The 15,487-nt window shown below is 42.8% G+C and overlaps 1 protein-coding gene across 1 annotated transcript in view; it reads right to left on the reverse strand.

The window, feature by feature from the left end:
* Positions 1-5,610: 5,610 nt before the first annotated feature.
* Positions 5,611-15,487, reverse strand: part of prkd1 (protein kinase D1) — a gene marked incomplete at both ends in the record, with an annotated part of 226,015 nt that continues 216,138 nt past the window's right edge. The window contains 3 exons of the mRNA XM_083634163.1: positions 5,611-5,847; positions 10,802-10,887; positions 14,903-15,009. Of these exons, the coding sequence (XP_083490289.1) occupies positions 5,611-5,847; positions 10,802-10,887; positions 14,903-15,009 (430 nt within the window). The remainder of the gene's footprint in view (positions 5,848-10,801; positions 10,888-14,902; positions 15,010-15,487) is intronic.

The raw sequence follows: 15,487 nt of genomic DNA on the forward strand, positions 1-15,487 counted from the left end.
TTACTTTTTTCTTCTTCTTTTTGTGAAAAATGTGAGCTGCCGCCATTTTGCTCTTAAAGCACAGCTAGACACAACCACTTAAAGGGACGTTCTGCTCATGTAGCCTGACACTAATGCAGGCTCTGCACTTAAAATCTGACAAAGGCTAAAACATGATTTAATTTCAGATGGATCGGCAACAGAGAGAGAACTTGTAATGTTCAAAAAATACTGGCACAGTAAAATTATAATCTCTTGGTTGTTTTTGGTATTTTATTGGCATTGGGTACAATTGAGGATTTTCATTCCAAGATGCTACATATCCATTTTCAGACAAAAAAAAGTTGAAATTAATCGCTCAATATTTAAGAAAGTATTGGTGATTCCATTTTAATGGTTTGCTATTTTGAGAGCAAATGTCTTGGTGAGTTTGGTGACGTCTGTCTCCATGCTAGCAGTCAGTCTTCATAGTAGGTGTGATTTTCTTATTAGTTTTGGATATATCCTTTTGGAATGAAACCCTGGACCCCTACTTCCCTGTAAATTAACTACTTTTGTTTTGTTTTAAAGACCACATGTCATATGAATATAGTTTTAAAGACCACATGCCTGAATAGGGTTCAGATTTAGATTTGAGGTCATACACATAAATCCTACTCTATGATATACATTCCAGTTTTGCACCAACAATCCTTTTGTCAACACAGAATATAAACTTTGATGCTGTTTTCTCAGTTTCACTTCTCACCAGTTACTGTTGTAAGGCAGTTACTTTGTAAGGCAGCATCAAAACAAACTGGGAACATCGGAGATATTAAACCAGGCAGCAAATCAGTCAAATAAAAATAACTGTTTTTTGTTCTTCTCTTCTCTCTATTTGATTGAATCTGATTGCCTGCTCCGTTATCGTTGTGATTCTTTCAAGGCGAGAGCACTGTCAGATGAGATCAGATGAAAGCAGAGTGCAGCACATATGAAGAGTTTTGTCCCACAAATCTATTCAGTTCAGTATCATCCCCCGAAGTCTATAGGCCTATGTAGAGGAAGCAGAGTGTGAACATGATAACTCTCTTCACCAATTTTCAAGCAGCTTTGTATAAAAAATCAGTAGTATGCAAATGAACAATGCTTAAAGGGGGACTTACCCCCCAGATATGTATCAACACGGTGATTTGAAAAAACAATCAATCAATCAATCAAAGTTTATTTAGAGTGCAAAATCACACCGAGGTGTCTCAGTACACTTCACAATAACAACAGAACACTAAAATCAGGTAAAACAATACACAGAGAAATATTACACAGTATAATCATCATCAAATATAGTATCTATGGAAAAAACCTATGGAAAAAAACAAGAAATTACATATACTCTTGTCTATACTATACTCTTTGGCTGTGCTCAGCTCAGGATTTTCTTTCGGAAATCGACGCCATTACAGATTGCCCACCGCCTCGAAAATAATTTATATGAGAGCTGCAATATCTTTATAAATATCAACAACTAGCCAACGCTGGTGGCCTGTATGGAAACAGCGTTCCTCAAAATTGTTGAAAGTTATATCAATTTGGCCATTCAGTGGCGAACTAGAAATTTATTATTTTTCTCCCATGTATTTGTGTGGCGGTTGTCTAACTACGTTAGGAGAGACTAGTGACGCGAGAGCACAGCACAATAATGAGGACAAACGCCCCGCTCTCACGCTCATGTAATCACAATGCGAGATTTCTCCACGTCATTCCCTCGTCCAACTTGCGATATACCGCGCCATGAAATCCGTTTTTAATTTTCGTTTGGGGGCTTTTCGTGATTCTTGTTAAAAGTTATTGCAGCACAGGGCAGTGTATGTGACAGTCAGACCTCCATGCTCCGCCCCACCTCATGAGGACTTCCCCGGAAAAGTCACCAGGCACGCTGCTGACTTTGTGTGCTTTGTTCGCTGCTGGTTTTGTGTGATTCTGGCATCGTCTGACGTAAATAGATCAATCAAGTGTTTTCCAGTTATACCTAGGCTGCAAACTTGTTTTAACATGCCAATCGGAGTGTTTTCTGACGAGAATAAAGTAACGTTAACGCTACGTTATGTCAGACTGTTCTCACCCCAAGCCCCCGCCTCGGCCATGAGAGGCTCAGAGCACTGCTGCTGCTGCTGCGCGCGCCCCCGCGGCTCGGAGCTTGGGGCTCGTGCATGAGCATACGACTCTCTCCCGCCTGACTGGCCGGGAGAGAGTGCTTCCAACTTGGACTGATAATATAAACAACATCATTTGAGGTTACCCAGGTAAGATATTAATAAAGTAATGACACATTCAGCGGGAAACTAACTATAATTAAGACATGTGCCAACTTTGACGAAGTTTGGTTCAGTATTTTAAGAGCAAACAGGTTTTTTAACTTCCTGAAAAGTTGCTGTTTTGGAGATTCGAGGTCCTGGAACGACAGCGATGATATATGGAATTCTGGACAAAATCATATCTAGGCTACATAAAAAATAAAAAAAAATCTGATTTGCATCTGAGAGACCAAATCTCATCATAGGGCTCCTTAGTATGAAAAAGGTTGGGAATGATTTACAGCAACACAATGCCATGTCCTTCCTTTTATGATTATATATATAGTATAGTATTGTGTTACATAGGAGTTGGTAGGAAAATAACATCATGGGAATAGGCTTGGAGTTGTGAGGAGCCGAAAGGGTACAGGGGGAGTAGGGGAGTAACTATCTTGAAATCCCATAGTCTTTGGGGACAACGTGACGTCAGGTTGTACCAAATCTCCCATTAATTTGAGGGCAAAAAAAAGCAGTGTTCCACCCATAGAGGGCGCTTATGTCAGGCATGCTGCTGAAAAATGATACAAATGGCAGAATGGCAACAGTTTGCTCTCAAATGTGGAAATTTTGACCAGCATTCTTCACACATCACCCCCAAAGTCATATATCGTCGCTGTCGTTCCAGGACCTCGAATTTCCAAAACAGAAACTTTTCAGGAAGTTAAAAAAACCTGTTTGCTCTTAAAATACTGAACCAAACGTCGTCAAAGTTGGCACATGTCTTAATTAGTGGCCGGGCCAGCGAAGCGGCAGGGCCACTTGGCCGGGCCAGCGAAGCGGCAGGGCCACTTCTTGTATTTGCCTGTATTATTATTATTTTTCTTCTTCTCCCAGGAAGTCAGACTTCCCATGCATGAATATAAACCAAACTTTGCACAAAGGACCAGTCCCATGCCAAACTAAGTTGACGTGAATTTGGCGCCAATAGTCCTGATGGTGGCGCTACAGCGACCGTCTAAAGTTTCAAAATTTGAAAATTCATAACAAATCAGGCATATGGGCTACAACTTTGACACTTTCACCGAAATGTGTGCCCAAATGAGGAGAAACTTTTGTACGCTGCAACCTATGGCCAATTATGAAGTCTAAAGACCGCAAAACTGCAAAAACTGTAAAACTAATTAAACCCTACCCTCCCACATTTTTTCTTCAAACGACACCAAACTCCAGCATCTCCATCGATAGACTGTCCTCCACAAAAGTATCAAACAGATTTTTGATAGATCAAAAATTGAGCCCACAGTGCATCAAAATGTTTTACTGTAAATGGTACTTTAAACAGTTAATGCAAATTCTTGCTAAATAAAGCTTGAATCTCCACAAAAAAAATTGACAATATTTTGCTGTCAGAGTAGTTGAAGTGTGCAAAGTCTAAGAATTGTATGTCAAAAACTGAATTTTTTAAAGTATTTTGAATTCTGCCCTCATGTATAGCCTAAAGAGCATCGTAATTGCCCTAATTACCTAATGATGTGATGTCACTTGAGCAATGATGTCATCAGTGATGATGTCATCAATGATGTCATCCTTCCTGGCTGAGTAGGACTGGGTGGGTGATGTGTTCAACCTGCTGCCTTCTGCCCCAGCCCTGTCATGAACGGCAGTGTTCTAATCTAAGCAGATTGGATTGCATGCAGCAGATGACAGAAAACTCATCCATAAGAGACTTGACTTGGACTTGTGACTAAAGACTTGAGACGCGACTTGGACTATAGCTAAAAGACTTGAGACTTGCCCGGCCACGACCCATTGCTTTATAGTTAGTTTCCCGCTGAATGTGTCATTACTTTATTAATATCTTACCTGGATAAGCTCAAATGATGTTGTTTATATTATCAGTCCGACTTGGAAGCACTTTCTCCCGGCCAGTCAAGCGGGAGAGAGTCGCATGCTCATGCACGAGCCCCCAAGCTCCAGGCCGCGGGGGCGCGCGCAGGAGCAACAGTGTGCCCCTCGCCTCTCATGTCCGAGGCGGGGGCTTTCACATGGGATGAGAAATAGTCTGACATAACGTAGCGTTAACGTTACTTTATTCTCGTCAGAAAACACTCAGATTTGCATGTTAAAACAAGTTTGCAGCCTAGGAATAACTGGAAAACATTTGATTGATATATTAACGTCAGAGGAAGCCAGGATTAGTCAAAACGATATGAGAAATACACAGCACGTCTGCCATGTGACTTTTCCGGGTTTATTGTCCTGCGTGGGGGGGTACACACGGAGGTAGGGGACGAATTTCGAGGTTTGACTGACAGATTGAGGGCGAATGGCGTTACGAGATTTACTCACAAGCTCGTTTTAATGCTTTCCATTGGTTGCATTTGTTAAAAACCACACAGAGACGTGAAGGGTGACCAATGGCACTGATTTATGACAAAAAGTAAAAAAGTGAAAAAAGGCACATTCGAGGTCCTGGCACAACAGCGACGATATATTGGTTAAAAGCTGAAAAAAAGATTTTTGGGGGTTAGTTACACTTTAAGTTCCGTCCATCTTGCCTGGACCGAGAGCTCCCCGTTCATTCACACAACTTCCTGGTCCAAATGAAGGTAGAGAGTGAATGAACGGGGAGCTCTCGGTCCAGGCAAGATGGAGGGAAGTTAAACATCGTCATTTGCATATACTACTGATTTTGTAATGATACAAAGCTGATTGAAAATCGGCAAAATGGCATTTTTAATCAACCGAGGACCTAAACCAGAACTCTGTCCTCAACTCTGTCCTCAACATATTGCTCGATTCTGGTCAAAATCTCGCCAGCTGCTTCCATCTTGCTTTCTCGAAACTTGACTTCACTGTATAAAATGTGACCTACTGTATTCTGACCTCTGGATAATCACAGCCTCGTGAAACTTTACAACCATAAACTAAAGACCTAGACCAATCAGAAAAGAGCATCACCGGTTTAAACTCGTTTAAAAAGCATATAGGCCTAAAAAATAAAAAATAAAAAAATAATGCAACGTAATAACTAAGGAAAAATGTGAGTCGTGAGGCTAGGCCAGTTGAGAACCACTGCTTTAATTTCTCTACTATACTTCAAAAAGTACCATTATTTGGTATACTGTTGTGCTGTCAATCAATTAGTAAACAGAGGACTTATCTAGAGTTCTTAAAAAAAGTACAAGAACTTGTTTTAATGCTGTGCTTTCATTCATTTTGTAAACCATGGACATAAGTTACCTACTGTCCTTTAAAAAAGTATCATAATTTGTCTTAGCTTTGTGCTTGAATGATTTTGTAAGAGTAGTTTTGGCTTTTAAATGTGGAGCAAAACTCTTCATATGTCTCTCTGCCCTCAGAGGTCACTGACCCTCTCGCTGAGGGTCTCCAGCTCCTCTTCCTCTTCCTGGTAACGCGGCTCCGCCCCCTGGATACAGTCGCCATGGGGGCCGTTGCCGGCGTGCGTTGCGGGGTAGTGCAGGCCACTGAACTGGGCGTGGCGGTGCCATCGGAGGTCATCACTCTCGTGTGTGATGTAACGCTCGCCCATCCTGACCTCCAGACTCCGTAGGTCCTGCCACATCTGGTAGTCCTGCAGGCAAAAACAAATGCAGCCTAAAAACATGTTTAGGTTAAAAGTTAAACTGAAATGAAAAATGTTTTTTTTCTATTTTAGATCACATCCCTGGTTATACAGTGCACAAGGTATGGGGGAAAATCCAATTTATTTAATTATTATTCAAAAGTTCATTCATCAAGAGTTCATTCATAACAGTCGACCACAGTTATCACATTTCTACCCCATTTCAACCAAGAATATCACGACATGACAGCAGGCAATCAATATTTAGGCTAGGAGAAAAGTATTTGCCCTTGTTCACACAGGTCACACTAACGTAGAACTGAAGCTTGAGGCAGGCTCACACTTAACCATTCACACAAGAAGCCTTCTCTTTTCCTCTCAGCGCCTACTCCGCGCACCTTGAACCCGCCCACAACTCCCACTGAACGATCGCTTGAGCAAGGCGTGAGCGTGGCTTCGGCGTGGCATGCGCGCGGGTGGTGTGAACGGCTTCACCTGTTAACAAGGACGCCTAAATTAAACTTGTGGGTTCAGCGTAGGTTTTACTTAGGTTCAGCGTTGCTTCGGCGTATACAGTAGTGTGAACGGGGGCTTAACTCATTGAGTGCCAATGACGTCGATCGGCGTCAAATCAAATAGTAACGTAGAGTGCCAATGACGTCGATCGGCGTCAATTGCGTTTTTTGACGGTGGGACGTGGATCAAAGCCTGATGCATCTCCTGTGAAAGTATGGGGGATGTCGAATGTGTAGAAGCTATTTTACGGACCCATTAGGTGGCGACAGTGCTCTCCAGATTAGAGAAAGGTCAGGAAAACAGCAGGAAAAAGCCGTGATGAAAGAGAAACCGATGCATGCTGCAGCCAGAGCCATATAGATTGCTCTGGCTGGAGCTAACGTTAGCTGCGAACAGCAGTCAATCCGCTCCCACAACTGAGCCCCTCTGTCTCTGCTGCATAGTTTCTCCACACGATTAGCAGCCAGAAAAGAAAACCAAAGCCAAACCATTCTCATGAGAATGGTTTGGCTTTTCGTGTCGCGCTGGGAGCCGGCGCACAAGGCGGAGCGCTCCGAAAATAGACTCTGGGTGCAGGCACTTTGAAACGCGCAGCAGAAAGCCTAGAATCGGACGCAGCTTCATCCCAGCTCACAACCGAAACCCCAGAAACGCAGACGAACTCAGCGAGCCCGATCCAGACTCCCCCGACGAGCACCGCCATCCGAACGTGGATCCGCAGGCAGCAGAGCCTGCCATAGCAGGCAGCAGAGACTCGCCTGACACACGCAGCAGAGCGAGCAGAGCCACCAGAGACACTCCCACGGAGGAGGAGTTTGGAGTTGAGGGGGGTGGGGGTGCTGTTTATTGAAGGAAATTACTGTTCAGATGTTTCAGGTCAGAAAATATTAGCTAGGAGTCAGTGATTTGCTGGAAATGCTTCATTTCACAAAAGGCTCATTATCTCAGCTTCTAGATGGAAACGTCTGTTTTTGGTGAAATCAACCTATCTTCTCCGGCTGATAACTAAAGAACGGAAAATTATATCAATAAACTTTTTTTTGCTGATGATAGAAGAGAGTCTCATCGTTCTTTGGGCGTGTTCTGTGTTTACATAGTAATATCACACAATATTCTGTGGGCCTCGAGAAATCACTGAAAACGCTCTGAAACTCTGGCACTGGGAGCGTCCGTTCTCCAAAAGTGGCTGGCACTCAATGAGTTAATATGCAAGATGGCTGCCTAGTGCCTGTAACCATGGGCAGAATTGTTTAGCCCATAAATGTTAAAATACAAAAGTATACAATAAGTATGCAACATACAAAATAAAATGAACAGTAATGTCTTCATTTAATGTAGAATGCAAAGGACATGTAACTGGCTCGTTAACTCGCATTCCAGGAATATTGTTATTTACCGCGGCTCTTACTGCGGCTGGTCGGACACTTCTTGCTGGCAGGCAGCACTCTGCCTCAGCTTGGAAACTGCAGTCTGCCTGGAGGCAGACACCCGGTCCTCTGCCCTGGGGACTCGCGCATTGAGCCAGCCAGCAACTACGCCCTCCACAGCACTGTATTTACATTATATTGTGTTAGCACATAGACTGTTACCTACCTAACGTGACCGTTAGGTAGGGATGGGGATTTTATTGTACTGATACCATTTTCGAGTCTGCTTATCGATCCGGGTCCTTATCGATACCAGCACCACTATTGATACTTTTCTATTATTTGGTGGAAAGACGAGACCACAATACATTCTTAACAGAACTGGTGCTTTTATTGCTGTGAGTCTGTGACTGTTTGATTTCTGAACAGAATGATTCGCCTGGCCTTCAATAAACACTGCTGATGCTGGGCATTTATTTGAAAAGGCAAATAGCAAAATAATATCAGCACAGCAGCAGCAACACTTTTTTCCAACAATAACGAAAATAATAATAATGTGTTGTTGTGTATGACACACAGAGCCTTTAATGCTATTATGTATTACAACAAGCTGTTAGGAAGTTAAACAAGTCAGAATTCCCTCTCTAATATCAATTTGATATTGCTGTGAAAATATACATTTATCATGCATTGCAAACTGTATTTTTCACCAAAAACTACAGTTTGGATGATAACATTTATTTGAACGCAGCTAAGGTTATTTACCTTCACCAATGCTCTTTTTATGCCTCCGCCGGCGATAGCCAGGCCGGAGACATTATGGATTCGGGTTGTCCGTCCGTCCATCTGATGTTTGCGATATCTGAGGAACGCCTTGATGCAATTTCATGTAATTTGCCTCAAACCTCGACTTGGACTCAAGGATGAACTGATTCGATTTTGGTGGTCATAGGTCAAAGTTCAAGGTCACTGTGACCTCATGAACCCCATTTCCAAGCTCTTTTAACGCAATATCTCAGGAACGCCTTGACGAAATTTCTTCCAATTTGCCTCAAACGTCGACTTGAACTCAAGGATGAACTAATTAGATTTTGGTGGTCAAAGGACAAAGGTTAAGGTCACTGCGACCTCACTAACACCATTTTCAAGCTTGTTAACGCAATATCTCAAGAACGCCTTGACGGAATTTCATCCAATTTGCTTCAAATGACCACTTGGACTCAAGGATGAACTGATTAGATTTTGGTGGTCAAAGTTCAAGGTTACTGTGACATCACGAACACCGTTTTCAGCTCGGTAATGCCATATCTCAGTAACACGTTGACGAAATTTCTTCTCATTTGGCTCAAACATCAAAGTCTGGACTGCCCACTTGGTGGCGGAGGCATATATACGTGGTGTGGTTGTTCCAGTTTACTCAATATACATTGAACCCATCATACATACATGTTGATGCTCAGGATGTCCTAATATAGGCCTATGGACACTGTATACTGTACATGTCCTGTCTCAGATCGAGAGCAGGACGCACAACGACACAACAAGCAACTTAGCATTCCATCACTTAGATCGCATTGGATTATTATCAATTGGATTATTATTGCCAATGAACGGGACTTATGCTATGAATTTTGGTGCGTGCACCATGCATAGCCTACCTTCGGTGGAGGATGATGGACCAACGGTGTTCCCACTTGACGAAGACAGTCGAAGGTACTGCATTTTGGTTTTATCCGATGGGCAACACTGATGTTTGATCATTGATCTTACAAGAAATCACCTTGTCACTTAGATGGCATTTTGCTGCAGGCTTATCTTAGGCTTTTGTGAAATATAGCCAAGCCTGACCGCTTTGCACGTTCAGGCATCCTGTCTGTCAAGCAACCAAATGAACGAGGTGGGCGTCCCACGTGATTCTACCCTTAATCTAATTACGGGTAAAGTCGATAAGCTCGGACCTTGTTGATTTCCGAGTTTTTAGAAATTTGGAACCGGGTCCTTATGGAACCGGGTACTGAGCCCCATCCCTACTGGGATGGTGGGATCCATCGAGGGGGATTGGCAGCATTCAAGCATCAGGATTGGCCAACGTCAACTCAAGTCCCCAGAACAGTCAAATCAAACTCTCTACTCCGTTTCAGTCAGGGCAATGTTTGTTTTCAGTCAGAATACGTCACACACATCCTCTGAGAATGTCTGAGACCCATTTCATGTCGTCTTTAACCTCGTATCCCCAGGCTCTCTCAGAGACTGGTATCTGTTACCGGTCAGTTTGTCACCCGGTGTGATCTGACTTCCTGTATCCAGCAATTTGTTTCCTGTTTGTGCTGCAGTGTTATCGTTTTAAGTCCTTATTCTAGTCCTTACTAGGGATAGGTATCATTTAGTATTTTTTTCCCATTACCGGTGCTAAAACAATACTTTTAAAGGGGTACCGGTGCCTAAACGGATACTTTTTCAAATTTAAAGTGTATTTAAAGCTTCTTCTTTTTGTTGTTTTTCTTTTCTTTTTTAAATGTATGCATGCGGCACCGGTGTCGGATATTTGACTCAGCAGCTCGGGGATGGCACCTAAATGAGTCTCCTAAATTTGGGTTGCAATTCATTGCAATTCATAAGTACCAGTCATACAGTAAAGGTACCGTTGGGTATCATAGTGGTACCGGGTTTCGGTACCCAACCCTAATTCTTACTTTGTTCAGTCTAGTCCTTTTTAACATTAGCTTTAGGTCTTTAAGCTTAAATCTAGTATTTCAGCTGCCTCCACATGATAACCGATCTTCTCTTCTCTCTGAGAAAAGGTCAGCGGTAAGTAGGTCAAAGTTTAAACAATTTGAACTTTGACCTCAGTGGACGGTGGCAAATTTGAGCGGTGCACCATGCCAAGTGTAGCGCTGCTCCATAGGAAACGGCACAGCGGGCGCAGAGCTGATACAGATCATGTGTGGGGGGCTTTACACTAGTTTGTAGTCTAGTCTCTAGCAAATCTTCAATGACGTCAAAATAATTTAGTTTCTAGTTTGTGGTGGTCTAATTTGTCTCAAGTCTTAATTAGTCTAGAGTCTTAATCTCTTTCTTACCTGTAACCACGGGTGGCTGAGAGTCTTGTCAACACTGTACCTCTTCCTCATCTTCACCTGCAGCAGGTTGTTAATCAGCTCAATGGCTGCAAGAGAGAGTGAAAGAAAGAAAGAAAGAAAGAAAGAAAGAAAGAAAGAAAGAAAGAAAGAAAGAAAGAAAAAGAAAGGGAAAGAAAGCGGTGAATTCAGGTAAAACAGATGGGTTGAGTGATTTTAAAGAGAGAAAGGGCAGACAGAACGCGAGAAATTGAAGGCTTGAGAAGAAGGGAGAGATTGACGTTCTGTTGAGGGATGTGGGAGGGGTGTATTTGGGGGTGCGCCCCCCTGTGGTGAGGGGCCAGCTCGGGCTAATGAGCAAAGCTAACATGATGTTAACATGTCTTCAGGGGTCAGCGGGTCTGAGGGCCGGGCCATCGCTCAGCATTACGCACATGAACGGACCTCTGCAGTGTGAACAAGCCCCTCCCCCTCCCTCTGTACTGTGAATAGGCCCCTCCCCCTCCCTCTGTGTCCATCAAACTTTCTCTTTCCAGGAATCACTTGGTCTTGCTCCGGGTCTCACTTTCTTCTTTTTTACATGTTTTTTTTTCACTTGAGTTGTTCTCAACTCAAATCCCCTCTCTCTCCCTCCCCTCCCTCCCTCCCTCTCTCTCTCCTTCCCTCCCTCCCTCTCCCTCCCTCTCTCCTTCCTTCCCTCCCTCCCTCTCTCTCTCCTTCCCTCCCTCTGTCCCTCCCTCCCTCCTCTAATGTAATTTGGTTGTCCCCTGTGTTTAACCTGCCTTCTCGACACAAAATGGCCACTGTGAAAAATGCCTGCTTTCTCAAGTCTCACACTAGCTGCTTCTGGCTTAGAAAAAAAAAAAAAAAGGGAGTGGGGGGGGGTGTCGACGGTCAGTCCACAAACCAATGGGTGACATCACGGTGGCTACATCCAGGTTACAATGGGTCTTTTTCACAGCAGCCATTATGTGTCTAAAAGGCAGGGTAAACATAGGTGCAACCAAAACATTAATGAGGGCTCCAGCACCGGAACGCCTAAATCGATTGGAAGTTGGAAACCCTCATTAATGTTTTGGTTGTACCTGTGTTTACTGTGCCTTTTCGACACAAAATGGCTGCAGTGAAAAAGGTCAATATAAAGTGCGGGAAATGCAGAAGTTACTGGGGGAACTGTACTGGGATATCCCCAGGATCACCATCCAGAACAACCAATATGTAACATACCTATACAGCCTGCTAGAGGGGTACTGTTAGATGTTACCGATGATGTCATAATTGATGATGTTACTGATGATATCACTCTTGACATAATGTTACTGTTGAAGGTTATAATGATGTCATCATTGATGATTTACACCTCACATATGATGTCACTGTTGAAGGTTAGTGATTTCACTTATGATGTCGTAATGTGATGTCACATTCGAGGGCCATAAGAGTCTGCTCTGCCAGCTTCACGCTGTCAGATTGTAGAATTATCCACGGCCAGTCTCCGTCTAGTTAACAGTCCTGCAGCCTGTTGCACCAGCTGAACGTAAGTTATCTCTTAAGTTGGGGTGTAAAGTCCACCCTAACTGCTACGTTCAAACTAGTTAGTTTGACACTAAAGTTGTGTCTTTGTTTAGTTGCACCACGGAGACGTAAGATACATCTTAACTAGTAGACCCTAAAGTCCATACTAACCAGAATAGTGTCGCGGAAAATGACGTTTTCACTTCCTGTAGCCAATCAGTGAAAAGCACGGTGGAAACGGTGTTTATTTACCGTTGTTTAATTAAGTGGAATGAAAACAGTCGGGACATGTTGCCCACCGCAAGTTAGTGCTTTCATATTTCATCAACACTAACCAAATGAGAACGTTATTGAGTAACGTTAATTTAGGTTCATATTACTGTTAACGTTTATCTGTGAGCCCCTCATCAGTATTGTAGGCAAATTTACCATCCTGCCTCGTTAAATAAATTGTTGCGGTTATTTTAATTTGCATGCAGTGCTGCAGTTTGTGGGAAAGAAAAGCGTGAGTCATAAATATCAAAGGGGGTAATAATTGATCACGGAGAGCGCGTTGCGGACGCAAAACAACGATGCGCCACGGTGCCAAGTTGCAATCCGTGCCAACTGCTATTTTACGGAGGACTTTACACCTAGTAAGACGTAGATGTAAAATTTAAGTTCTAACTTATGCCAACGTTGTAACTATTTCACATGGTGGAACCCAAATATTTTTAGTAGTGCGTAAACTCGGACTTAGTGAGACTTTACGTTCAAACTAGCTTACGTTTCAACTTACGCACAGCTGGTGCAACCCACTGCTGTTACCAAGTCAAGTCAAGTCAAGTTTATTTGTATAGCACATTTCATACACAGAGGCAATTCAAAGTGCTTCACATAGAATGGATGACAGGAAACAAAAGAATAAAAGAAGAGAAAATGGACATTTAAAAGCATCACAACAAAACTTTAAAAAAGAGTATAAAAGTGCATTAGGCAACAGGCCTTTCGCAAAACTCAGGTCTGGGTATGTGTTTCTTTTTCTTTATACTGCAGTTTGGACGCCAAGCATACCTTTCAGCTTGTGTCTTTCTGTTGCCCGTCGACAAACAGGCCGTTTTTTCTCTCTAAACCTTGCTTAAAACGAGTACGGCTCTAGTAAGCTCCCCTTACGCGTGCGTCCCCTCCTGACGCAACACCTCACCCTCTTCTGGAAAATAGTTACCCAAGGCAGTGAGTATATCCGTAGTACGGCGATAGTGAGTTTTATATATATCTCATGCGAATGTCCCTCCATGGACCTTGCACCACCCTCTTCTAGACAAAAGATTTGGCTAAGGCGGTGGCTATATCCGTTACACACACCATCCCCCAGACCTGCAGCTTTTAGCAGTAATTACAATAAACAGCTGTCAGCAGTTAAAAGCGACGGTAAACATCATACACAGAGGCAATTCAAAGTGCTTCACATAAAATGGATGACAGGAAATAAAAGAATAAAAGAAGAGAATAAAATGGACATTTAAAAGCATCACAACAAAACTTTAAAAAAGAGAGTATAAAAAGTGCATTAGGCAACAGTTCCTGTTTATCAAGTTGTGTCAAGCCTGTCAGGTATCTGCATGTGGATCCACTAGTCTCCCGCTTAACAAATGCCCATCTTTAAAGCATAAATAAACATGTTTACAGCCTGGTAAAAAAAAATCACCTGTCATGACAACTGCACGGAGTGAATTTTTATATAACTCACCCATTTAGAGTAAAATAGACAATAAAGCAGACTATGGTTTGGTTTGGTTTATCCAGTGATCGCACAGCTTGCCAATCATGGACCTGTTACCGAGCAGTGCCAATGCTACCGTGCTGCTTTCATAGGCAATTGCAAAACAAATATATTTATCTGTCCCTGTTTCTGTGAAACTTTTTTTTTTCAAAAGTGCTATATAAATAAATCTTATTATTACAATAATTGATTGTTTAGTTCAGTGAGTGTAAATTGGGAGAGAGAAGAAAAGAGTCTTTATTTTCATTTTACTGCCCACCATATGTCTGACTTCTCTCAGCAGGAGATTGACTAAACATTGACTAACCAAAAAAATTACTTCTCATTTTGGACCAAAAATGAAATAGCTTTTTTTGTAGCAAGGAGGCGGAGTGAGGGACAGCTCGGAACACCAGGAGCAGTGAGTCAGACCAGTTTAAATCTGTCTGGTTGTCAACAGGACGCTGCAGCCAACACACACACACACACACACACACACACACACACACACACACACACACACACACACACACACACACACACACACACACACACACACACACACACACACACACACACACACACACACACACACACACACACACACACACACACAGAGCAGGCACATTTAGATGATGACGACAAAAAATTAGTCAGAGATGAGCAAAGACAGACCTGTCTCTGATCCACAGAAAGACTGAGCTGTGTCCAAAATACATAGAGAACCAGAGAGGAACCAAACCAGGCCAGTCATCATCCAGGCCTGATACCTGAACCATACCTGTCAACACGCTAGCGCTTGCAAAGTTTGGGAGCCACTGTCCGGGCTTGTGATACTCTGTACAAACCTTCCTGGGACACCTTCTTCCAGGGGTGTGGGGGGTACATGAAGGCAGCGTTCTGGATCTGGTCGTGGATATCTTCGTCCTCATTAAACGGGAACGTCCCACTGAGGCTGAGGAGACAAAAGATGTTTCTCCAATTAAATTACATCAGTAATACAAATAAGTAATTATTAATATTAATAATGTTTAATATAATTATGTAATTCTTATTATATCAATCCTAATATGAAATAATTATTGTTAAAGCCCCATTCTGTTTTAATATTTGGGGAAACTGCCCCCAACCACTCCCCCCCCACCCCTCCCCCCACCCACCCACCCCCACACACACACACACACACACACACACACACACACACACAAACACACACACACACACACAACCTAAATGCTAGACTTCCCTGTGTGTACATTCAGATATCAGCTTTATTTGACAGTTTCTGCTTGTACTCTCTTTGCTTGCATTTTTGCAGTTTATAACTGATTCACAGGAAGCTACAGTACAGCTACAGTAATTGCGGCGCTAATCAAGTGAGCAAGCGGAAACACGTTTCACTTCCTAAACATACTTCACAATAAAAGCATCCC

This window comes from Poromitra crassiceps, assembly GCF_964638095.1.
Source record: "Poromitra crassiceps genome assembly, chromosome: 3".
In the NCBI taxonomy this organism is placed as follows: Eukaryota; Metazoa; Chordata; class Actinopteri; order Beryciformes; family Melamphaidae; genus Poromitra; species Poromitra crassiceps.